Below are 24,459 nucleotides of genomic sequence, written 5' to 3' on the forward strand. Positions count from 1 at the left end.
ATTCTAACCCCAAGATCCTGCTTCTGGCATTTCTCCACTCCCATGCTGAGCCTTCTAGTCAGTCACAAGGCTGCTAACTAGATGACTCTTCCCCAACTCTTCTCACTGTGGGTCCCTCTCACCTGTCAGGGCTCAGCTCAAATGTCACCTCCTCAGCAGAGCTTCTATTACCCTATTAAAACTACTTCATGCTCCTCTGGTTAGTTCTTTGTATATTATCCACTTTATATTTCCAAAGCAGTTATCATAATCTATCGTTATCTTGCTAATTTATTTGTTTACTTGCTTATTAGCTTCTGCCAATAGAATTTAAATTGCCTATGGTCAAGAAACCATGTCTGACTTCCTCTTTGCACCCCCAAATCCTCAAAAGTATTAGGCATGCATTGGTGTTAGAAAATAGTTGTTAAATGATGAAATGTTATGGGTGAGTGAATGGCCAGTTCTTAAAGTAATACTGCTAAGAGGCTGGGTGGGGGAGGCAACCTTGGCAACACTGGAGACAAGAGAATGAACAGCAGATATTTAAGGGCTGGGTAAAGAAGTATCCATGACATCAATGGGAGTTATTAGCAGGAAGAGGGCTAATGAGCATACAGGAAGATGAACACCTAACTCTTAGAGGACCTACTAAAAGGAAGGAGGGAAGCTTTGTAAAGAGCAGCAGAAAAGACAGCAAAGGAGTGAGAGCAGGCCAGGGGTGGGATGTGCCCTCAGATGCACAGCCTTGGTTCATATCTGAAAAGAGAAAGCAAAGCCTCAGAAGGAAAGACATTTAAGAGAAAGAGTACAGGACACAAGATAGGGCTCAGTGGTAGATCATCCACCGCCCTGATTCCCACTCAGGAACTCTATTCAAACTCCTTGTCAAGCCACTCTAGGGTTAACTAAGAAGAAGGGCTGGATGGGTGAGATTCCTATAGTAGTTCACACGTGTGAGCATCAGGAATCTTCCAGTCAGATTCAGTGAATCTTCTTACGTCTCCACCTCAACCCCAGCCCTCCTCAAGCCACGCATCCGTCAGACGATATCAACTCCAGATCTTTAGAAGGGTTGCTCTGGAGAACTTCCAAGTGTACTAAAGAACATTGAAAACTGCAGAATCTCTCCTAAAAAGTAAGCAGCTATTGGAGCAATTGAGATGGAAGGGAACGCCACCATGAATGGAAGCTGAGAAAGGATTGCAGTGTTGGTCCTTGGTGCTCTTTTCTCCTAGGTCTTCCTCTTCCACTTCCGGTGAAAATATTTCTTTGTTCAGTCTTCTCACTGTGCTCCCACTTCAGCCCAGTCCTGCCATTTACAGGTCTCTTCCTCCAAGAGACTTTTCTGAAATCACTCCTTCTAGTCCTCCAATCTGCCAACAGAGAACCCTCAATCCACCCCTCACTCCAGCGTACTTGGTCTGTCTTATTATACTCCCTAATTTAGTAATGATAGATTTGGGGTGATGATGAATACACTTCACCTGCCTTATCACACTCTCTAAGGGCAGGGACTATGAGTGTTCTATGATCATTCTCCCAAACACCTCTTCACGCCTACCTCCCCGCCTTGAAGGCTTTGACACTTAAGATGGCATGTTATTGATACAAAGGAAAGACAGACTAGAGGATAAACAAAAGGAGTAAAAAAAATAGGAAGGAGAAAGGAAAGGAAGGGGCCTGTCCCACTTTTAACATTCCCCAGTAGCACGCAGAGGTTTTGTGCTATAGCACAGCACCATAGTAGGCATCCTGAAAGAGTTGGAAACAGTTGTGTAGGAGGCACCTACTTTAAGGAGGGGCAGGATTCTGTCACAGTCAACTGGAGCAAGCAAAGCCAAGCCAGCACACGCGTGTGTGTGTGTGCGCGCACACACACACACACACACTCAACTCCACCCTTCCATTTATGGTCATAGAATGAACTCTGGGGAGGATCAGAGGATCATTAACAGGTGAACTCATTAGGGAGTCTGAAGAGGGAGGGAGAAGGTCTTGAGAAGTGAAATTTTTCCTGGCAAAGATCAGACCCAAATGCCTTTTCCTTTGTTCGTGTCCTAGAGCTACCAGGTGTGAACGTTTGGAAACCAAGCTGTAAAGGTTGAGGCATCCTCACCACCTGGTTACAGAAGGAAGCAGTCATGAACTTCTGCAGCCAGACTGAGCTCCAGGTCTTCTATAGCCCCGGAACATCCGTCCCCAGCACCTGCCAACGAGGAAGGACTACTGGCTGATAAGAGTATCTTTGTCTGGCACTTAGATGGGAGAAGAAGAATCAGTCAGAGGATCTTCTCACTTTGCCCAATCAACAATGAGTAACTCAACAACTGAGTAGAGACATTGAGACACTGCACTGGGCATTGGGCCAGGTGTGTGTCAGGCAGTCATGAACATGAAGATTACATTCCTGCTCCTGTAGGACTTATCATCTGTTGGATAGAAATAAAAACAGGGAAATAGATTATTGAAGACCAAGATAAAGATGATGAAGACAAATAAAAAAAATAATTAACTCATTTGAGGAAAATGACTTGGAATAGAAGTGGTATTGAGGCTGGGGATAGAGTTCAGCAGGTAAGAGAGCTTACTGCTCTTGTAGAGGCTGGGATTTGGTTCCCAGCACCCACACCAGGTACCTTACAACTGCCTATAACTCCAGCTTCAGGGGAGCAGACACGCTCTGGCTTCTTGGGGAACCTGTGCATATGTGCACATAAACTTACACAGGCACACACATATACACATAATTTAAAAAAATAAACACAAGAGAATGAAGCCCTCTATAGAGCTGGAGATGTAGCTCAATGATAGATAACTTACCTAGCATGTGCATGACCACAGCATCGGTCCCCAGCACAGAAAAACAAAAGCCCTTTCTGACGCTGTTAGCTTTGGGTTGAGACCTGAATGAGATGACGGGGAAAGGCATGTGAAGCTTCTTCCAAAGTGAAGGAACAATGAGTGCAGAGATCGTACATCTGGGTCAGCCCTGGAATGTTCAAGGAACAGAAAACAGAAGGGTGCTGCAGCTAGAGCAGAAGAAACCAAACAGGAGGGGCAGGTCGGCTGCAGACTTATGATGCAAGACATCACGCAAGAGCTGGAAACTGCTGGTGTCTGGCACTCACGTCCAGAGGTTCTGCTCCATTGGCTGGAGGTGTCATCTGGTACCATAAACTTGGTGGTTTCAAAGTCCAGGCAAGGCTGTGAACCACTGATGACCTCGAGGGCCATGGCAATGTGCTCGGACTGAAGGGACTCAGGGTGGTTTTTCTTGTGTTCCAGTCTCAGATCCAGAAAGAACTCGTTGTTAAGAGGCTTTGAAGGTAGAAATGAAGTCAATAAAATGAAATAACCCGGCTGAACATAGTGGTGCATGCCTTTAAACACCCACTCAGAAGGCAGAGACAAACTGATTCTCTGTGAGTTTAAGGTCAGCATGGTTTACAGAGTAAATTCCAGGACAGCTAAGAACACAGTGAGACACTGTTTTACAAAAAAGAAAGACAAAAACAGGAGACCAGGGGAACTCCACAAGGCAGCCAAATGAAATCCAGAAATCAGAATAAAACAGACATACATAATTTAATGTGATGCCACATACCTGTGACCTAGTATTCAGCGAGGCTATGGGAAGAGGATCTCAAGTTTGAGGCTAATCTGGGCTACATAGCAAACTTTGGGTCAGCCTGAGGCTACATGGAAAGACTATGTCTCAGCAAAATAAAATCAACAAGGACAAGAGCAAGAGACAAGGAGAAAGGGCTAGCACATGTATTAATTTTTTTTACAGTTTCTGCAACAAAATGACCACAAATTTAGTATTTCCAACACACATCTATTGCCTGTTGTTTGTTTTTGCATGACTGAGCATCAAACCCAGAGCCTAATGTGTCTAGACAAATACTCTACCGCTGAACCACATCCCTAGCTCATTTATTGTTTTTCTAAAGAATATTTTAAAATTCTCTTGTATGTACATGTGTGCATGTGTAGGTGAATACATGCCGCATGTGTGGGTGCCCAGAAGACCAGAAGTTACAGGTAATTGTGAGTCATCTGATGTGGGCTCTGGGAACTAACTCAAATCTTCTGTAAGAGTAGCAAACTGTGGAACCATCCCTCCAGTCCCTATATTTACTGTCTTATCATTCTTTAGTTCACAAGTCTGGAAAAGGTCTCACTGGGGTAAAATCAAGGTATCAGCAGGACATGGCTCCTCATAAATGCTTGAGTGGGCAATTCATTCTCCTAGCGTTTGCTGCTTCTTGAGGGCCACCCACTTCTTTACATCATGGCTCCCTTCCTCAATTGTCAATGCCAGCATTGTATGGGACTGGAGATAGGGTTCAATGGTTAATAGTGTGTCCTAGCTAGAGTCACTATTGGTAAACACCATGTCCAACGGTCTCTTGGGGAGGAAAGGGTTTGTTTCACTCACAATACCATGTAACAATTCATCATCAAAAGCAGTGAGGGCAAGAACTCAAGCATGGCAGGAATCTGGAAGTAGCAGCTGATGCAGAGGCCATGGAGGGGTGCTTCTTACTGACTTGCTTGCCATGGTTTGCTCAGTCCATCTTCTTATAGAACCCAGGACCAGCAGCCCAGGGTGGGACCAATCCACCATGGGCTGGGAACTTTCCCATTAATCACTATTTGAGAAAATACCCTACAAATTTGTCTACAGTCAGATCTTACCGGAGGCATTTTCTCAACTGAAGCTCCCTCCTCTCCAATGATTGTAGCTTCTGTCAACTTGACATAAAATTAGCCAGCACAGAGTGTTAGCTGCTTTTGCAGAGGACCTGAGTTAGGTTCCCAGCACCCACATTTCAGGGGACATGATGCTGCTGTCTCCCACAACCCTCCTCCACATACTTTCATACAGACACATACACGTAAGTAAAAATAGTATAAATATACTTTTAAAGCCAGCACTGTCAGGCTGAGAACATCTTGTGCTCACAGCTCTGTTTCTCCTCTCCGTTCCCACCCTCCACATTTAAGAATGTTTGTGGTTATGATGGACTCACCTATGTACTCTGGAATAGTCTCCCTACTTCAAACTCAGCTGATTGTCAAATATAGTATCACCGCAAATTAATTCTCTATTTCTAAGCAAGGCAACGTGTTCAATTTCAAGAAATTAGAATGAAGTGTCTTGTGTGGCATGGTACCATTCTACTCACATACTATCAAAAATGCACCCTTTACAAAACGATTCAGATCATATTTGGCTATTTGGGTCTTTTTTAAAAAGTTGGGGTTTTTTTTTTTTTTTGAGAGAGAGAGAGTTTCATATGTAGCCCAAGCTGGCATGGAACTCATGGCAATCATTGTGCCTCATGCTCCCAAGTTCTGGATTACAGGCATGCTCTATCACACCCAGCCTCATTTGGGTAGTCTTTCACCTGAGTTTTAGCTGTGCATTCTGAGGTTGAGCTCGGAGGCTTGTGAACGTGCATGTATTTGTTTGTGGAGGTTTGTTTATCACGGTGTCATATTTGAGTCCCTCTCTGGTGACTATGGGAAAGGAAGAAGAAGGATGCCTGGAGGGGGTGCCTAATAAAGAGTTGCTGCTCTGTAAAGCCTCAATGCCTTGTTTTGTTGTTATCAACAATAAAACTAATGACAAGGTCCTTCCCTGCATGTTTTGGTTGAGTATGCTCTCCTGTCCCCCAGCAACCTCCTGATCCGATGCTATGAGAATACTGAGGTGCAGTTGTGGTGTTCGTCCTGTCTGGGTGCATCCAGAGGCTTCACACAGTGAAGCAGGGAGTAGATGGTCATGATCCATGCACAACAGTGTATGTGGGCACACAGAAGCTTTTTCAGAAATCCCCAAGGGTATCCAGGCAGAGAGGCTTGGAAGAGAGCAGGGATCTGGAAGAGGAAAGAAGAAGAAGACAGGAGAGGAGGGAAGAGTGATAGGGAGAGGAGGAGATGGTGATGGAAGTGAGACAAGGGTAAGATCCGAGGAGAAAGCAGAATGGAGCTCTCGGGTTCTGCAGTTTAAATTGAAAATAAATTTAAAACAAACAAACAAAAACAAAAAACCCAGGCAAGTCGATTCCCTCTGTAGCACAGTCAGAAGATCTAGGTATGTTCTACCCAGGTTTGGGTCTCAGAGATCTAAGGCAGAATAGGTAATTGTCAGGAGAGAGAGAGAGAGAGAGAGAGAGAGAGAGAGAGAGAGAGAGAGAGAGAGAGAGAGAATGAGGAAGGGAGGGAGGGAGAGAGAGAGAGAGAGTTGAAAATAAGAACACAAGGAAAAGATAGAAAAAATAGAAACTTCTGGAGAGAGGGTGACTGAGAGAGAATTCAGAACCCTAACCTGAGAGGCAGGAATGTAGGCGTCTGTTTGCAACCCTTATCCCAAGGCCTGGGTGTCCCCAGACCTTAATAGGCAAGGCGGGAAGATGAGGCGCCAGGAGTGATAGCCACATGCCAACACTCAAAGGCCTGTCAAAGCCACACAGTCCAGGACCCGAGCTTCCGGGCCCCTAAGCCCCCAGAGGTAGGTGTGCCAACCACCTGTGATGACTCATTCCCTGGCGATGTAGGCAACGCATGCCAAGAGCGAGCCTGGGCACCCTGCCCACCAAAAGACACACCACAGGCTAAGGGGGTGATTCGCGTTGTTCAGGGAATCGCTCACGGGGTCTACCAAATCCAACCTTGCCCACAGAGCATGCCCTGGTGCTCACCTTCTAAGCTCTGGGACCTAGGTATCTCATTCTCTACACTCTGTTTCCCAAAACCTAACTAAGAAAGCGGGAGAACCAGATGGGGCATTACGCAAGGTTTGCTGTTTACCTCTTGCATGGGGCCTCCTCCCTCCCTATAAAACCTGACGTGGTGAGGAGACGCGCTGAGTCTGATCTGGGTAAGCGAGGCAGCCCGGGAGAGGGGTAGAGAGGAGGTGCGAAGTGAATGAGGGAGGCGCAGCGAGGGGCATCGAGTCAGCACGCAGCGGGGGTGGTCCGCCACCTGCGCCCTCGGGGGCGGCTGCTACGGTCGCGGTCGTGGGCCAGGGTGCGTCCGGACCCCGGCTTTCCATGGAGGCTCCCGAGCTGGGCCCGGGGTTGGTGGAGCGTCTGGAGCAGTTGGCGACGTGTCCGCTGTGCGGGGGCCCCTTCGAGGACCCAGTGCTGCTGGCGTGCGAGCACAGCTTCTGTCGTGCGTGCTTGGCGCGCTGCTGGGGGACCCCGGCGGCGCCGGCCTCGGAGGCGGCACCCCCTTCCTGCCCCTGCTGTGGCCAGCCGTGTCCCCGACGCAGCCTGAGGTCCAACGTGCGTCTGGCAGTGGAGGTGCGCATCAGCCGTGGACTGCGTGAGAAACTGGCGGAGCCGGGGGCCCGGACTGGGAGACGACGCGGGGGCCGCATCCCCACCATGGGCTGCCTGGACCCGCATGGAGAGGTAAGGAAGTCAACCTTCTTCGCGGGTCCAGGTTGTTGGTGAAGAAGAGGTTTGTAGGTGTCCTAGCAAAGGTGGACGCCGTGCTGTTAACTCTAAAGCCCTAAAGGGAATTTGGGTAGTAGACAGCTTGACACCGGGAAGACGGAGGCAGGAGGATTGCTGCAAATTCAAGACCATCTTGGTACACAGAGCGAGTTCCAACCCAGAGATGGTTACATAGAAAAGAGAGAGGAATTTAAAATAAAAATTTTAAGAGAGGGAGGAAAGAGAAAAAGGGGGGAAAGGGAGGGACGGAGGGAGGGAGAGAAGGAGGGAGGGAGGGAGGAAGAGAGAGAGAGAGAGAGAGAGAGAGAGAGAGAGAGAGAGAGAGAGAGAGAGAGCAAGTCTTGAGTGAACAATTTGAGTAAGGAAGTTAGGAAAAGCTGTAAGGAGTTGACACTTGTCGGGGAAGGAGGAGGACAACGACGGACAGACGCCTGAATCTTATCAGTGGAGCTGGAGGTTAAGAGGTTGGAGAGGCAGAGACAACGTGCTGGTGGTAGATAGGACGCTCAGGAGCCTCCTGCCTGCAAGAAACATGGAATTTGGAGCTGGGACTAAGCAGGCTCAACGGTGGGAGACAGAAAGGGGGAGGGGAGCGATGCGAACAGACACCCGGGTTAGGGCGAGGAGGAGCCCAGGGAGGGTGGATATAGGGCCGAATGAACAGAGTCACTGAAACCAAGATTGAGACTTGGTGCAGAAATAGGGATGGGAAAGGAGGAGAGTGGCAAATGAGGTGGGGGCGTGTTGGGCAGATGCAAACGTCGCAAGTGAGGCAGGGGTTCCCCTAAGAAGCTCTAGCTGAGCTGTGAGTTGTTATTGTTCTCAGCTCCTCCCAGGTCTCCAGGCAGGGGCGGAAACAGGCGGAGGCGAGGTCCGGGTGAGCAGCTGGCAGGCCTCTGGCTGATTTCCACGTTGCAACCCTACAATCTCCCCACTAGGCCCTCCCTGGGCCCCTTTGGACATCAACCACTCCCATTCCTTGCAGTACCTCAAGGGAATCGCATCTGGTTTATTTCCCCTTAGCAGCCCTCCTGCTCTGGGTCCTTCTTCCGCCCTTTGAAGACTACAGACCTAATTAGTCTAGGTGTAATTGCCGTCCTCTCTTTTCTCCCTTGCCACACTGGCGTCTCCAGCCATCCTCTCTGGGCAACAGAAAAAAAGGGAAGGAGGGCAACCCCAGTGTTTGGAGGGGGAGAGAATCCAGCGCCCTCTTCTGGCTGTCATGGTTACATGTCTGGTTGTCATGAAATCTGAAGGGCCTCTTAGGACACTTCGGAGTTCAGGGACCTGAGGGTAAAAGATGACATAAAACAAAGAGCCCAATAAACGCCACTGAGCTTTTAAGGCAAGAGGGGAAGCAGCTTTATTGTGAGTCTTTTATATAACAACTCTTAACTCAATGAATATGGGTGTGTGTTCCCTTTTTATGGTGAAGGGGTGGACATGTGTCTGGAACACACGCAAGAAGCTGGTGTGTGGAGGCTGAGGAAGGGAGAACCCTTGGATGATGGAGCTAAGAGCATGAGGAGAAAGTGATGTTGGAGTGAGCAGAAAGGATGGCCATGAAAGAAGAGGGGAGAACAGAAGAGAAAAACGGAGCAGAGGGAGGAAAGAAAGGCCATCTTAAGAGGTGGTGGGGAGGGGTAACAAACACTCAGCGCTCGCCTGAGGCGGAGGGAAGGATGCCTCACGATATGAACCTGACACTCACACCATGTTTTCTTCTGCCCATACCAGGATATGAGGAAGACGTGGAGGAGGTGAGTTCCATTTTCACTGTTTCTTCCTTCCAACTACTTGCAACGGTAACCATCACCTCCCTCCAGGCTCAGATTTCTGTCTCTTCTGGAGTATAGCCCCACCTGTTTCTGTTAAGAGCAAGTGGGTTAGGAACAGGGGTCCTCAGAACCATCATCAAAAGACAGGAAGGCTGGTAACTTCCTGACCCTTCCTTCTTCTGTGCAGATTTGAGGTCCCAGCACCCAAGTCTTCCATCTCAGACGAGGACCTTCCTGAAGATTACCCTGTAGTGAAAAACATGCTCCACAGACTGACAGGTGAGGAGGGAAGAGGCGGGAATCACGATCTGTGCTGTTTGCTCCCTGTCAGCTGTCAAAAATGGACAAGCCCCTTTTGACATTAGTTTGATTTCTAGGGCCAAACTAACAAAGTGCCACAAATGGGCGACTTGAGCAACCACCCACACTTCAAAGTATAGAGTGGGAGTGTGAAGGCTCAGGAGAAATCTGTTTCATGCTCTCTCCTGACTTCTGGAAGCCTCAGCACTCCCTTGGCCTACAGATAGTCTTACCTGGGCCTTATTCTATGTGCCTGTCTCTGTGTCCAAGAGTCTATTCTCCCTTTTAAGGTAACAGTCATACTGCATCTGGGTCCACCCTAATAATCTTATTTCTTACCTGATTACCTTTGGAAAAATCCTTTTCTTGCATAGGGTAAATTCAGAAAAGTTAGGGAACAAAATTGACCCCTCCCCCCACACAATACACCTTTTAAAACAGTGTCTTCCTATGTGTCCTAGGCTGGTGTAGAACTCGGGTCCTTCCTGTCTCTGCCTTTAATATGTGGAGGCCATGAGTATGTTACACCACACCTGGCCAGGAGACACGGTTTAACTCAGAAAAATAGCCTTATTCTTTAGTGTGCACCCAAACAATACAAGGTTGCCCTCAGGAATCCCTGCTGCCACGTCTCCCATTGCTCTTTGTGAGAAGGGTCCCGAGACTCCAGCATCTCCTACCCCTTTGCCCATTCCCAAGGTTGCTCTCCATGCGTTACCATACCTACCCTTTAGTCACACATCTATCCCACTTAATCCAAATTGCTCCTAATCCAGAAGAAAGCTCCGTGGTCTTTCTGGTACCTTTGGAGATCTCTGTCTCTTCTCTGGCTGCACCTTTCATAGAAATGGACCTGTCCGGTTTCCACCCCTGCGAGGGTGAGTGGCCTGGTTTTACTGGATACCTTGGAGTCCTTCCTTTGCCCCTCCTTTAATCACGTTGGTTGCTATCCGGTATCAGTCTCTCTCTGTAGTCTTACTGACCTGACTCCCATGCTCCACCCAGATGCTACAGATTCGAGGGTTTATGTTTCATTTTGTTTTGATACAAGGTCATAACTATGTGGCCATAGCTGGTCTGGAACTTGCTGTGTAGACTGACCTCGAACTCACAGATAGCTGCCCTCTCTGCCTCGCGAGGGCTGGGATTAAAGGCATGTACCAACCACAGCCCGGCTTGTAGGTGGTTGCAGTATTAGTCCTCATTCTCCTTAGAAGTCCAATCAGCTACTCTTCCTCCACTAACACCAGAAACCAGACAGTCTTCTCTCCTGTCTCCACGCAGTGGTCCCTGCCCTGGACCAGCATGGTCCTTGTCCAAGTCCAGTTCCACAAAAGTGACGCATCATAGCACCCGGTGGCCTGCCTCCACCTGTTCTGTGCCTTAGTTCTTTCTGCTCCCAGTCGCCCTTTGAGCTGTCTAGAGAACTCAAGCACTTCTTTCTCCTAAGTGCCCTCGCGGTCTCTTCCCTACTCTTCTCGTTCTGGACTCTATAAACTTCTCATGTGGGGTTTCCTCTGCCTCTCTTCTGCAGCTGACCTGACGCTTGACCCTCGCACTGCACACCGTGGTCTGCTCATCTCCTCTGACTACCGCGGTGTGAGTCTGGCTCCACCTGGAACTCCAGAGCCCCTGGACAGTCCTGCGCGTTTCGACCAACTCCCAGCCGTGCTGGGTGCGCAGGGCTTCGCTTCAGGCCGCCACTGCTGGGAGGTGGAGACCGTGGAGGGCGCGTCTTTCAGAGACTCTACCTCGGAGGATGAGGACGCAGGGGAGAGCTGCTATGCCGTAGGCGCGGCCGGGGAATCCGTGACGCGCAAGGGCCTCATCAAGCTGTGCCCATCCGAGGCTGTATGGGCCGTGGAGGGCCGCGGCGGACGCCTATGGGCACTCACGGCCCCAGAGCCCACTCTGCTAGGCGGCGCCAGGCCACCGCCGCAGCGCATTCGCGTGGACTTGGACTGGGAGCGGGGCCGTGTGGCCTTCTATGACGGCCGCTCACTGGACTTGCTCTTCGCCTTCCAGGCGCCGGGCCCACTCGGGGAGCGCATCTTCCCGCTGCTGTGCACTTATGATCACCACGCCCCGCTGCGCATCGTGCCCGGAGAAGGCTGAGCGTCTGGTCCCTCTACCTCTTACTCTAGCCTATACCGGATGCCTCGAGGCCACTTCTCTCTGGTGCAGAAATCCCCACCTATTTCAGTGATCATGTCTGTATACCTGTCGCAGCAGGGGTACTAATAAGCACCCTTTACCAACTTACATTCTTTTTCCCAAAGCAAGACCTCAAACTGGCTTGTACATCCGTGCCTTTAAGCCAGTCTGGTCCCGTGTCTCCATGCCCTAATTCAACCTTTTGAGTTCCCTTTCTATATCATTCCAGGCAGAGAAAGGCTCTGCACCACCAGTCCTGGGAAACAGTCTGCGTTTACCTCTAATCCCAAAGGGCTCAGGGCCTGATCCACAGCAGAAAGGCTGGAGCCACTGATGTTCACTCTGAGGATTCCCCTCAAGAAAAGTCCTCCTAAAATAAGATGCTTAACTCATAACCTAAGGCCCTCAGATCCGAAGCCTAGAATATAAATTTTGGGATATATGTGCAAGCCAGTCCACCCTCTACATTTATGACTGCTTTCTATGCTCAGAGCCTTGTCCCTTTATTTAAACACCTTCTTGGAACTTCATCTTGCACACAAAAGAACCAATGGTGCTACCCCCCTTCTCAACCTGGGAGCAACCCAGGCATCCGAAATATCCTTGTATAGTCTCCCATTCTCCCCATGTGTATAAATGGGCCTGTATTTAACACATTGTGTAATGTTAGGTTATTTATTTTGTGCATCTGTGGCAATAAATGAGATCTCAGTGGTGGCATGGGCTTTGCTGATCTCGTACTGTGCACAGCTGGAGGCCTGGAGGACAATCCCAGCACCAGGGGGGAGGGCTGAGAGAGCAAGACACCTGGGTTGGTAGACATCAAAGCCTAGGCAGGAAAGGGAGGAGTGCTCTGCAGGGGCCTGTTCCTTATCTCTTTGCTCTCTCCCTCTTTCCTTTTAGAGACCCAGGCCCCTTGGACAACAGTGCTGAAGCTCAAAGATTAAAGGTTGAGAAAATCATTGGCTCTAAGTCACTGGTCTCAGCCAGCCTTGTCAGAAATGTTATATTCAGGTCATGACTATTTTGGGGTCCACTTTCCATTATAGATGTGACTGACAAAGACCTCTCCTAACTCCTTTTGAGGGCCAGAAGGGGTATGTAGGAGCGGAAGGGCTGGGGAACCCTATGGTCTGGTCTCCATAAATCCTTGGATCCCACAGGCAAGGACTAAGACTTAGGATAACTGCATAAGTGGAAGAACTGTAAGCCAGGATTATACGCAGAGCTGGGGTGCAAGATTGCCTGGAATCTGAGTGGGGTCCTGGCAGTGAGAGCTGGGACTGTTGAAAACCCAGTTTAAGAGCTTGGGACTCAAGCTAAGGGTGCAGGTGGCCAAGATAACTGGATCCCAGGACAGGTAGTTTGGCAGTGAGAACAAAAGGGACCAACTGAGACCAAGATGCCTGGATCCCAGGCACGGGGGTTGGGGGGGGGGGGCTGTAGGGAAAACGGGGCTGGGAGAACCCAGAAGCCTGGGTTCTGGAACAGCAGCAAGTCAGAATTCCAGGATCTCTATCCACCCTCCTCTTCCTCTTCTCTATCAGGCAGGAGAGGGAAGGAGGGGGCAGGAGAAGGGATCAGACCATGGGTTAAATCCCCATGTAGACAGATGGATACATTTGGGACCAGGCAGACATATGAACAGGGAGAGGGATTTAGTGCTGCATAGGTCCTGGAGGGGGCTGAGAGGGGTCAGGAGGCTGTGGGGGAGTGGTTGGGGTGGGTCCTGGGGTTGTATGACGCCGTCCTTTGCGGTGACCCCGTACACAGTGCGTATGACCACAGCCTTCCTCTTCATCCTCTTCACTCTCGGTGGAGCTCTCACCAAAGGCCCGAGGTTTCTCATAAATACAGCAGCCTGGATGGAGGAGGAAACCAGTTAAAAAGGACGAAGAGTACAACGTTCAGTCCGGTCCATTTCCGCCACATCTATGTGAAAATTCTCTCCCAGCACTGTCTGCTCTTACCTTCCAGAATCCAACCTTCTTAGTCCCCCCTGCAGGGACTCAGGCACCCATGCTCCTCATCTCTTCAGGAATCAGAAGCACCTTTCTCCCACTCTGTCATGGCTTGCCCCACAGACTTGCTAACTCACAGTTTTATCACCCCCATCTATTTTCCTTTCCAACCAAGAAAATAAGAGAACTGTAGCATCTGGGAGGCAGGGGCTAGGGACTGCAGCATCTGGGAGGCAGGGGCTCAGGACTGAGGCATCTGGGAGGCAGGGGCTAGGAACTGTAGGATTTGGGAGGCAGGGGCTAGGAACTGTAAGATCTGGGAGGCAGGGGCTAGGGACTGTATTGTCTGGGAGGCAGGGGCTATGGACTGTAGCATCTGGGAGGCAGGGGCTAGGAACTGTAGCATCTGGGAGGCAGGGGCTAGGGACTGAGGCATCAGGGAGGGAGGGGCTAGGGACTGTATTGTCTGGGAGGCAGGGGCTAGGGACTGTAGCATCTGGGAGGCAGGGGCTCAGGACTGAGGCATCTGAGAGGCAGGGGCTAGGGACTGAGGCATCTGGGAGGGAGGGGCTAGGAACTGTAGCATCTGGGAGGCAGGGGCTAGGGACTGAGGCATCAGGGAGGCAGGGGCTCCGCTGCCAGCACTCACACTTTGATGAGCGGCGCCCCATGTGTTCATTGTCCACAGTGTCACTCGTCCATTCCACCTTCTTCTCTGGCTTCCGTTTCCGCAGTTTAATGGTTAGGCTCCGATTCTCCTGTAAGGTGAAGAGGTATGGGCCCATCTAGCTAATCTCCTCTTGACCTTTCCTGTTTCCCAAGGAACCTCTTCTTCTCTCTTCCCTGGCTCAGTCAATACCACACACCACGTCACTGGAGGAGCCAGGTGCTGGGAGCCGAAACAGAACGTGTTTTTGACCAGTTCATGAGGAATATCGATTCCTGTTCTTGATAACTACTAGTATGCAAAAAAGACAATTCTTAACCCTGGAAAGGTGCCCGCAAGTCTTCAAAGGAAAACACAACCCTCCCTGTTTCTTCATCTTCGTCCTACATCATCCTTGGTGGTATTAGTACAAGAAAGTTATTTTCTCAGTTCCCTGTGGCTGATCTTCAGCCTCCCTTTCTTTCCTCATACCTCTTATTCATGCTCTCTCTAGATTACAAGCATATAATCCCAGCACTTAGGAGACTGAGAAAGAAGCCAGTCCCTGCAAAGTGATAAAGCTTTTTTCTTTCAAAAACAAAAATAAAAATTAAAAAAAAGCAGGGCTACAGAGACAGCTCTGTTGGTAAAGAGCTTTCCTGAGTTTGGTTCCTAGAATACATACTTTAAAAAGGAAGTCAGATGTAGTGGTGGTGTATGTCTGCAATCCCAGTACTGGAGATGTGGAGAGAAGCAGATCTCTCGCTAGCCAGCCTAGCTGATTTGGGCAGCTCCAGAAAAAATGATTGTCTCTTAAATCAACAAGGGGGAAAAAAAGAGGGGTAACCTGTGCCTGAGAAGCATCCAAGGTTGGCTTCTGCCTCCTCATACATCTGAACAAGCAAAATAAAACAAAAATCCAAAACTGTCCTCTTCCAAATAAAGCCTTCATTCGTAACTCTCTCATTTTCAAGTCCAGGGCTCTCTACATCCTACCAACTTATTCTCTAACATCCTGGCATCTCTGGTAGTAATTACTAACCTACTAAGCTCCTTCAACTCAGACATTATTAAACTCAACGCATCTTTCTCCCTTCGAAAGCAATTTAACTTGTTTTTGCAAAAATTCTATTTGCTCATTTGCTTCTCTCCCCTCTGACTTGTCAAAAATACTACCTTCACCTTATTTTCTTTCCTCATTCCCTCCACTTAAACAGGCACCCATTCCATGACTATGTATTGGTGAGTACTCGTTCTTTATGTTTGCCTCCAAAACCATGCTTTCTCAAATGGCCTTTCATTCCTTCCTAGTATTCCCCTTGCTCCTTAACCCAGTTTCCGTTTATTACCTACACGGACCCCCCACTCCAAATCCTAACACCTATGCCCTAACTGTAACTGCGGATTAAAGGTTCCTTGACCACTTTCATGATTTCAGCCGCTCCAAACATCCCATTCCCTTGCGATTTTCCCAAGACTCAACACCACATGTCCCAGATCCCAATCACTCCAACTTTCCAAACCTGTTTCCCTCCCAGTACCTCCCAGACCCCTAAATAAGCCCCCCGCCCGCCTTTCTCACGGGCTCGGTTGTCACGGTAACCGTTGTCTCAGTGACGGTCTCACTCAGCCCGGCTCCTGCCTCCGCCATGGCTAAAGCGAAAAGCGAGGAAGCGGGATGAGACACCCTTCCCTTTTTCTGCGTCTCTGAGATCTAAGAGATCCGGTACACGATTCGGAGTAGTGGCCAGAATACTCTGGCTTCTTTTTCTCCCCCCTCCTTCCTCCAGGGCCTCTGCTTCGCCACCCCTGGGGATAACCAGTCCAACCCCACTTCCGTCCTTTCACTTCCGGGTGTGACGCATGCTACAGGACCCAGTTTCCCTTCCCCCGGCACCGCTTGACTAAAGCGCAGGCGTCACCAGATTAGTTCCGCCGTACAGTAGCAGTGCGCAGACGCCGCAGTTAGCAGAAGTGACGTCATGGCAGGGCGGGGCGATCTGGCCCAGGGCCTAAATTCAGTGGAGGAGGGGCAGCTCCGGGTTGCTGGGCGCCGAGGAAGTGAGGTCGATATGTTGCTCTGCACCCCTTCCCTTGTCTGCTGTATCCTTAAGCCTGGGTAGAAAAGTAAGTGGGGCTCAGCCAAACTCCGTTTTCTTATCATTCTGTCGAGAAATGGTTTTCCAGGAGCAGGAAATGCACTGGATTGTAGTCCTCTGCCTGTCTGCAGGACTTGGAGCGAGGGTACACTAAACTTGGAATTTTCCAACCATATGAGATGCCCGGACTGCCATTTAGCTCCCAGTTTGAGGAATACGAAGGCTAGGCTGCGGGGGTTAGGGCAACATTCAAATACATCTGGTTAAATTTTGTTAAATCTCTCACTACCCATCCAAAAATCCCAGCTTTTCCTTACAAAGAGGAACTAACTAGATTTAGATAGGATGTATGTGTATAATGAGTCCAACTGCTTTATTTGTATTGATTTTGTGATGGTTAACATTACAATTAGAGTTACTATGCTTGGGAGACCAAAAAGCAAAAAAAAAAAAAAAAAAAAAAGCAAAAAAAAAAAAAAAAGGCCTCTAACATGTAAGCCCCTAGCTTGTACAAGCTATACCTTACCAGTTCTCAGTGCTCTCCCTTTTCCTAGAGTTAAAGACTATTCTCCTCCCCTCTCCACCCCGACAGGGTTTATCTGTGTAGCCCCGAACATCCTGGAACAAGCTCTGTAGACCAGGCTGGCCTCAAACTCAGAGATTTGCCTGCCTCTGCCTCCTAAGTGTTGTGATCAAAGGCCTGCACCACCATTCTGTAAAGACTATTCTTAAATTGACAGATCTTGTAAAATCTGCAACAGGTCATAAGACTAACTGCTATTTCTGCTTTGGTAATCAAATTCTGCTCAACAGCAAGATGTGTTTTAGACCCTGCCTGCTTGTAGAGAGAATATATGTAATTTTGTGGGGTCTGACTTTATAAGCCTCGGGTTGATATGACTGGATGCTGCATCTTGGGAGTGCTCTTGGTTGCAGTCCTGGTGCCATGAGTATCTAGTACCAGAATTTAATAAAGCTTCTTATTAAAATGTATTCATAGTCATGATGAATCTCTGAGTTACCCCAAACCCAAACAGCTTCATTCCAGACTCCATCATTTTATCCTTACAGTTTTGTTTTATTTTTTACAACCATATTCTAGGTCATTTAAATTTCCTTTGGAATAAGACAGATTATTATTTTTGGTTTTAGGCATCTTGTTAGGTCGCGCTGGCTGGCTTTGAATTCCTTATACAGTTCACTGTCCTCGAGCTCAGAGCCTTCTTGCATCTACCCTGAAGTACTGGGGTTACAGGGCGTATGCCACGAGCCTGGCCAGAGCAAGATTATGAATAACACACACAATGTCAAGGTTTCATAGAAAATATAACTTTAGTAAATTCAGCTTGGGGAAGGAATGCTCTGGGGGTGATGATCTTTTTGTTGTTGTTGTTGTTTTGTTTTTCGAGACAGGGTTTTCTGTAGCTCTGGAGCCTGTCCTGGAACTAGCTGTTGTAGATCAGGTTGGCCTCGAACTCAGAGATCCGCCTGCCTCTGCCTCCTGAGTGCTGGGATTAAAGGTGTGTGCCACCACCGCCCAGCTGGGGGCGATGATCTTATTTTGAGAACAGAGCACTGTAACCAGAGGGGAGGGAGAAGGTCTCAAAGGACCATCTTCACCTCCCAAGAGGAAGAGCATTGTTGTTGAGTTGCTAGAAGAGGTCAAGAATCTTCCTTTTCCTGAAACCTATGGAGAAAGAAAGGACTTATTATATTTAACCAGAGAATTCCTAGCAGTGTGAGATGAGACAAAAACCCATGAAGGAGTTTTTCTTATGACAATGGGTGAGCTTCCCCTAAACAATCCTTCAACGCTAACCCTTAAAGTAACTAATACCTGATTATCACCTTCAAGTATGCAAAAATTTCCCAGGACAGAGACTTATCTCAAAGAACCCTACTTATGCCGGAAATGCAGAATTCACCCAGACCTTAAACCAAAGTTCACCGGGCAGTGGTGGTATACACCTTTACTCCCAGCACTTGAGAGACAGCCAGATCTGAGTGCATTCGAGGCCAGCCTGGTCTACAGAGTTCCGGGATAGGCTCCAAAGCTACAGAGAAACCCTGTCTTAACCCCCCCCCCCACCGCACCTCCAAAAAAGGAAACCAAAATTCAAGTTCTAAAAAACTAGCATATAATCAAAATTTACAAAGTGAAAAAGTACCATGAAAAAGTCAGCAGAAATAGACAGCATCTGACCCACAAAAAACAGTGGATATCAGAAATTACCACACACATAGAAACATGTCTAATATATTTAATACAAATTTAAAGTAAAAGGAGCAATTTAAAATCATTAATGGGAGCTGGAGAGATGGTTAAGAGTACTTGTTGCTCTCGCAGAGAATCCAGATTTGATTTCTAGTACCCACATGGTGGTTCACAACCACCTGTAACTCCAGTCCCAGGGAATCTGACATTTTTGGCTTCTGTGGGTACCAGGCATGTACATGGTACGCTGACAAACATGTAAGCAAAACACTCATACACATGTTATAATAAAATGATTGAAAATTTTAAATGACTAATGGGCTAAATTGTTCAGGTGATTCATGAAGTTTTAAAAAAAAGTGGTTTAAAAAAATTGAGACTCAAAAATAAGAAAAAAAAAAAGTAGTAATAACCAAAGGGCTGAGGAGTTGGCTCAGGTGGTAAAGTGTCTGCTGCACATTCATGAGAACTTGAGCTTGGAATCCCAGCACCCATTTGAAAATGGAGAAAATGCTGGGTGTCACGGTCACATATAGAGAATGGACTACAGTTGGACTGGGAGGCACGGGGCAAGGACAGACAGGATGTGAAACACGATTAATTAAAAACTCAGAGAAACTGGGGTTCAACCTGAAGGTCAGAAAAGCAAAGCAGCCAGCCAGTGGCTCTTACCTCTACCTCACTCTGCAAATAGCAATCCTGCCTCCAAGAATCTCAGAATGAGACTGTGCGTGAGAGCTGTCTCCTCCCATTTTACAATCCCCTCTAGTTCTGGGATCAAAGGTGTGCACCACCTGGTTTCTATGGCAACTAGTGTGGCTATTGGGATTAAAGGTGTGCATTACCACTACCTGTCTGTAAGGCTGACCAGAGGGGTTGTTTTACTCTCTGATCGTCAGGCAAGATTTATTTATTAAAATACAGATAAAAATGCCACTACAAGGATGAATGTCCAAAGCTCATTGAGTAGCCAGCCCAGCCTGAGCTCCAGGCTCGGAGACTGCCTCAAAAGACAAGGTAGAGAGCTGGAAGTGATGGCACACACCATTAATCCCAGCACTCTGGAGGCAGAGGCAGATGGATATCTGAGTTTGAAGCCAACCTGGTCTACACAGAATTCCATATTGACTAAGAATATAGTGAAACCCTGTCTCAAAACAGAAAGAGAGATAAAGACACTTAATGAAGCCACCCAGTGCCTAACTCTGGCCTCCATATGTACACTTGCACAAATACATGCATACATTATCCACACGAACACACAAATACACCATACATCCTACACTCTCACCACCACATACACATACAGATTGAAGACAGACCTAATGATCTGCAGGAAACACCTGGAATATAAGACAATATAAGCGGAAACGGGATGGAAGATACAGAAAGGCAAAATGAGAACTGTGGAAGTCTAATAACTAATCTAAGAGCAGGGAGGACAAGCAACACTGTAATGAGATAACAGCCGATAAATTTAATTCTCGGCTTCAGAAAGCCTACTAAGGGGCTGGACATGTAGTTCAGTTGGCAGAGTGCTTATGTAGCTCTCATGAAACTCTGGGTTGAATCTTCAGCACCATAAGAAACAGCTGTGGTAGCACACGCCTGTAATCTGGAATCCTTGCATTTGAGAGGTGAAAACAGGAGGAAAATCAAAAAGAAAAGGGAAAGGACAAATAGAAGCGAGCTCACGGTACAGCTGAGGGCAGAGCACTTCCTTTGCATGCCTGAGGCCCTGGAATAAAGCTGGCCGAACCCCAGGAAGAAGGAAAACAGTAACAAAAAGCAAAAATACAGATAGCCACATGCTCGTGTTCTACAGTGGAACTAGACAACAACTATTCAGGCCATATTCTTTGAATCATGCAAGATTAATTATGTACAGTCACCCCTTTTGTGGTGGAAGATTTCATCATATACCACTGTGCAGACCAATGTCTGTGTTTTAAAATTTCCTTCCAGGTAGCTTTTGGTGAGTGTGACAGAGTTTCCACGTAGCCTAGGCTGGCCTTTAATGAATAATCCTCCTTCAGGTCACCACACCCAGCTTTCCTTTATCTTAAAAGATTTAGTTCACTGGCTGTCAAAAGAGTAAGGGGGCTGTTCAGATAGCTCAGCAGTTAAGAGCTCATACTGTTACAGAGGAGCCAAGTTCTGTTCTCAGCATCCACATCCAACTGCTCACAACTACCTGTGTCTCCAGCTCCAGGGGATTTAACGTCTCCTGCTTATTTGAATATGCACCTAAAAACCCCTTTAAATAACTAAAACAAACGAAAACATCTCTTTAACAAGTCAGGTGAAGTAGCAAATGCATGAATCTCAGCATTTGGGAAGCAGAGGCAAGCCGGGCGATGGTGGTGCACACTTTTAATCCCAGCACTCGGGAGGCAGAGGCAGGAGAATCTCTGTGAGTTCGAGGCCAGCCTGGTCTACAAGAGCTAGTTCCAGGACAGGCTCTAAAGCTACAGAGAAACCCTGTCTTGAAAAATAAAACAATAATAACTAATTTCAGAACAGGCTCCAAAGCTACAGAGAAACCCTGTCTCGAAAAACCAAAAAAAGAAAAAAAGAAAGAAAGAAAAAAGAAGAAGCAGAGACAGTAGAACTGCTTTGATTTGAAGCCAACCTGGGCTGTATGGTTGGATGAGAGTTCAAGGCTAACCTGGGTATATATAGTGATCACCTATCTCAAAAAACACAAGTAATAAAAAAAGGGCTACAAGCCTCCCTATTATGGACTGGACCAAATGAAATACTTAGTACCAGTCTGTCACTGCTTTTATTGTTTGCACTGAGAAAGGGCAGCTGGAGGGGGAAAGATTCTCACCTGCAGTTGACACAGGTATAGAAGACAGTCTGTCCTTCATCAGCTGAGCGCATCTGTCTGGTGTGGTACGCCATTCCCTCATGACCACATCGAGGGCAGCGCCTGTCAACCTAGGACGAAGCAGATGGGTTATATAGAGACCTAGTCACAGCAAGTCTCTGCTTCCGTACAGCAATCAGACTATTACACCTCCCAGAAATTCTCCTGGAATAGAGTGCAAAGCCAGGTCTCCACAGTCACCTGACCATTGTTCTTTGGAAGCCAGTTCTTATCAACTTACCACTGGTCCCTGGGATTCAGGTCCTTCGTCCACAGATGTAGGTATAACCGCCCCCAGTTTGTGGAAAACAACTGAGGTCTTCACAACCTTCCCTTCGAAATCTGCCCAGGAAGTAAAAAGTTAACATTAGAAAAGATGGAGGAGGCCACAAATCCCAGCAACACTCTGGCAGGTGGGTCACATACTCCACTCGAGTTTCCTCCCTGGGTCAGTCCGACTGACAGATTCCTGCTCTAGGTCTCGCCTATTAAGGTCACCCCCTTCACCCCCACCACGGACCCATCCACTGCACCCTCGGCTGGGCCCAGCGTACTAACCCCTCACCTCGCACGTCTATGGAGAAGCCACAGCGAGGGCAGATGACAGTATCCTGAGCTCCGGGCAGCGGCAGGACCGAGCCGCAATCCGGGCAGAAATCCAAGTCTGATTGAAAATTGGAGTGGGGGCTGGCCAGTTCCATGGCAGATGAGCGCTGGGAAAGGGAAGGGAAGTTTATTAGTGAGGCACAGGGGTGTTGCCTTGGAGGTGGTGCCCATCGCGGTAATTACCTGAGTCCACCTCCGTCTGGGTCCGACAGCAGCGTCCGGAACGTCCCAGCCCGTGGGGACCCTCGAGCCGCCGGGCGCAGGGGAAGCAAAGAGAACCCAGAGCCCAGCCGAGTGCTAGAGCGCCGGCTCGCGGGGCGTCGGGCAGCGAGTGCGCCGGGCGGGCTAGAGCGCCCTCGCGTCCCGGCGGCAGTTGGGCCGTGACGTCATAATTAGTGGCGCTTCTGGTCGAGCGAACTCTAGGGAGGGAGGCGAATCTCTAACGAAAGGGGATTGGAGGCCGCACTCGGTCCGGTAACTGTGACGTCGTCTCCGCCAAGGCGAGTAGCCGGGGTTGGACCGCCCTCTGCTTTCCCGCTGCGCATAAATCCTGGACTGTTCTTTGGTAGGGAATTCTACACTTAGCAGGGGGAAAGGGGCGGCGGCGCCCCCCTAAAACTGGACTGGTTTTTCCAGAGCAACTGATTGACCCTCGGGTGAAGAGGACTACAACTCCGGCCGGTTCCTGATACGTTTTCTGCCTTTGGCGGCTGCTCAGTGGCGAGAAGCAAAGCTAAGAAGCATCGTTGTGCTTCCTTTTGCCTCCCCCTACCGGTTGTTGCCCTGAGCACTTGAGTGAGTCGGCTGCGAACCGAGCAGGGGATGAATGGTGAGGGTGACATTCGAGAAGGATTTGAGGGATTTGGAAGTGGTGGAACGAGTGAAGTTGGGGCTCTTCTCTTCTTGGGTTCTTGTCAGATGACGGAGGCTAGCATTAATCAAAAGCGCCTCTAGGGATTAGGTTTGGCTTTCACTCGCAGAGCACTTCCACTCCCCTAAGTTCCCATTCACCCGTGTTTAAATACTTACCATCCACGAAGTGAACAATGGGGTAGGTATTTCATTCACCTAAAGGCTACAAAGTAAGGAATAAACTAGTGTGCTGAAGAAAGACTGACTTGAAGACAATGTTCCCAGCCCTCCAGCAGCCAGCCTGATTTCCATGCTAAAGCTGGTCTTTTTGTTCTGTTTTGTTTCGTTTCCAGACAGGGTTTCTCAGTGTATCCTGTCTGTGTAGCCAGGCCCTGACTGGAACTTGCTTTATGGACCACACTGACCTCGAACTCACCACCTGCCTCTGCCTTCCTGAGTACTGGAATTAAAGGCAGGCGCCACCACCACCCGGCACAAGCTCTACTCTTTCCTTAGGAGAAACTCTCATTTGTCTTTCTGTACATGCAGTTAGTGTGCTATAAAGCCATGGGGAATCAAAAACCCTCAGCAAGATGTCGAAAGGACATAATTTTATTTAGATCCTGTCATTTTACTTAAGGGGTGAAATTGGGTGGCATTTTGCTTGTCTAGCAAAGCTCTGTTGCCGAGCCCCATGAGAGTAGGGCATTTTAAATTTCACCCCTGTGTCTTCTTTCAAAGTAGAAATTGAAATTAACCCCATTTTCCCTTTAAAGTTGGACATTCATCAGACAGCCACTATGGCTGCTATCTTTAATGTAGTAAAGGAACACAAACAGCATAAGGCATGATTTTTCTTTTCCAACAAAAGGTCTGTCTATCCAATAAGTATTGAGCACCTGTGCCAGGTTTAGAGCTGAGACTGGGATTGCATAGTTGAAGTCTGTGTTCTCTCTTTTAATACAAATGAATAGTTAGAATACAGAAAAAGTACACTAGTAGGTGCTTGAGCTAAGGACATAAAGTCTACAGGGATATAACAGGTACATGCTCTAAGGAAAAAAATGCAGCATGCCTGTGTGGTGGTACATGTACTAGGGAAGCTGGGTCAGGAGGGTTGTGAGTTTGAAGCCACCTTGGGCTACAGAGCAAGGTCTAAGCCAGCCTTCACATGTAATGAATGCCTGTTTCTAAAATAAGTATGGTGTGTGTGTGTGTGTGCGTGCATGCCTGTTGGGATGGACTCCAGGGTTAGTAGGTAAGCCCTTTTCTACTGAGTTAAATTATGATAGCGATGAGGGAGTGTTTAGCTACTGTGTGATACTGAACAGTCCTAATTTTGAGACTTAACAATCATAGTACTACACTGGATGCCTTGTGCAAGAAATGAAAATATGGGGCTGGAGAAGTGGCTCAGTGGTTAAGAACTGACTGCCTTCCAGAGGACCCTGGTTTACTTCCCAGCATCCACATCACATGGGTACTCAGAGCCATCTCTAATTCCAGTTCTAGGAGATCCAGTGCC

General features: G+C 48.3%; 3 protein-coding genes across 3 annotated transcripts; 1 reads left to right on the plus strand and 2 right to left on the minus strand.

Annotated features, from left to right (window-relative positions):
- The first annotated feature begins 6,606 nt into the window (after window positions 1–6,606).
- Rnf39 (ring finger protein 39) lies at window positions 6,607–12,401 on the plus strand. The gene is made up of 4 exons (XM_048446665.3): window positions 6,607–7,406; window positions 9,189–9,211; window positions 9,417–9,508; window positions 11,064–12,401. Exons 1-4 carry the CDS (start codon window positions 7,044–7,046, stop codon window positions 11,642–11,644), a joined length of 1,059 nt encoding a protein of 352 aa, XP_048302622.3. The 5' UTR covers window positions 6,607–7,043; the 3' UTR covers window positions 11,645–12,401.
- On the minus strand, window positions 12,340–16,104 carry Ppp1r11 (protein phosphatase 1 regulatory inhibitor subunit 11). The gene is made up of 3 exons (XM_048446671.3): window positions 15,873–16,104; window positions 14,294–14,402; window positions 12,340–13,544 (listed from the first exon to the last, which is right to left on the minus strand). The coding sequence occupies exons 1-3, from the start codon at window positions 15,939–15,941 to the stop codon at window positions 13,342–13,344; spliced, it is 381 nt and encodes a 126-aa protein (XP_048302628.1). The 5' UTR covers window positions 15,942–16,104; the 3' UTR covers window positions 12,340–13,341.
- Window positions 16,105–17,702: 1,598 nt separating this feature from the next.
- Window positions 17,703–22,437, minus strand: Polr1h (RNA polymerase I subunit H). The gene is made up of 5 exons (XM_048446683.3): window positions 22,266–22,437; window positions 22,042–22,189; window positions 21,718–21,818; window positions 21,438–21,547; window positions 17,703–18,076 (listed from the first exon to the last, which is right to left on the minus strand). The coding sequence occupies exons 2-5, from the start codon at window positions 22,175–22,177 to the stop codon at window positions 18,052–18,054; spliced, it is 372 nt and encodes a 123-aa protein (XP_048302640.1). The 5' UTR covers window positions 22,178–22,189; window positions 22,266–22,437; the 3' UTR covers window positions 17,703–18,051.
- Window positions 22,438–24,459: the final 2,022 nt, after the last annotated feature.

This window comes from Myodes glareolus, chromosome 18 (assembly GCF_982192425.1).
Source record: "Myodes glareolus chromosome 18, mMyoGla1.1, whole genome shotgun sequence".
NCBI lineage: Eukaryota > Metazoa > Chordata > Mammalia > Rodentia > Cricetidae > Myodes > Myodes glareolus.

Coding starts and splice junctions, on each gene's coding strand:
- Ppp1r11 (XM_048446671.3), bottom strand. CDS start 15,941: ATGGCGGAGGCAGGAGCCGGGCTGAGTGAGACCGTCACTGAGACAACG. Junction 14,403..15,872: donor TTACCGTGACAACCGAGCCC/GTGAGAAAGGCG, acceptor TTCACCTTACAG/GAGAATCGGAGCCTAACCAT. Junction 13,545..14,293: donor GGGGCGCCGCTCATCAAAGT/GTGAGTGCTGGC, acceptor TCCTCCATCCAG/GCTGCTGTATTTATGAGAAA.
- Polr1h (XM_048446683.3), bottom strand. CDS start 22,177: ATGGAACTGGCCAGCCCCCACTCCAATTTTCAATCAGACTTGGATTTC. Junction 21,819..22,041: donor CTTCTCCATAGACGTGCGAG/GTGAGGGGTTAG, acceptor CTTCCTGGGCAG/ATTTCGAAGGGAAGGTTGTG. Junction 18,077..21,437: donor TATACCTGTGTCAACTGCAG/GTGAGAATCTTT, acceptor CTTTCTCCATAG/GTTTCAGGAAAAGGAAGATT.
- Rnf39 (XM_048446665.3), top strand. CDS start 7,044: ATGGAGGCTCCCGAGCTGGGCCCGGGGTTGGTGGAGCGTCTGGAGCAG. Junction 9,212..9,416: donor ATGAGGAAGACGTGGAGGAG/GTGAGTTCCATT, acceptor TCTTCTGTGCAG/ATTTGAGGTCCCAGCACCCA. Junction 9,509..11,063: donor CATGCTCCACAGACTGACAG/GTGAGGAGGGAA, acceptor TCTCTTCTGCAG/CTGACCTGACGCTTGACCCT.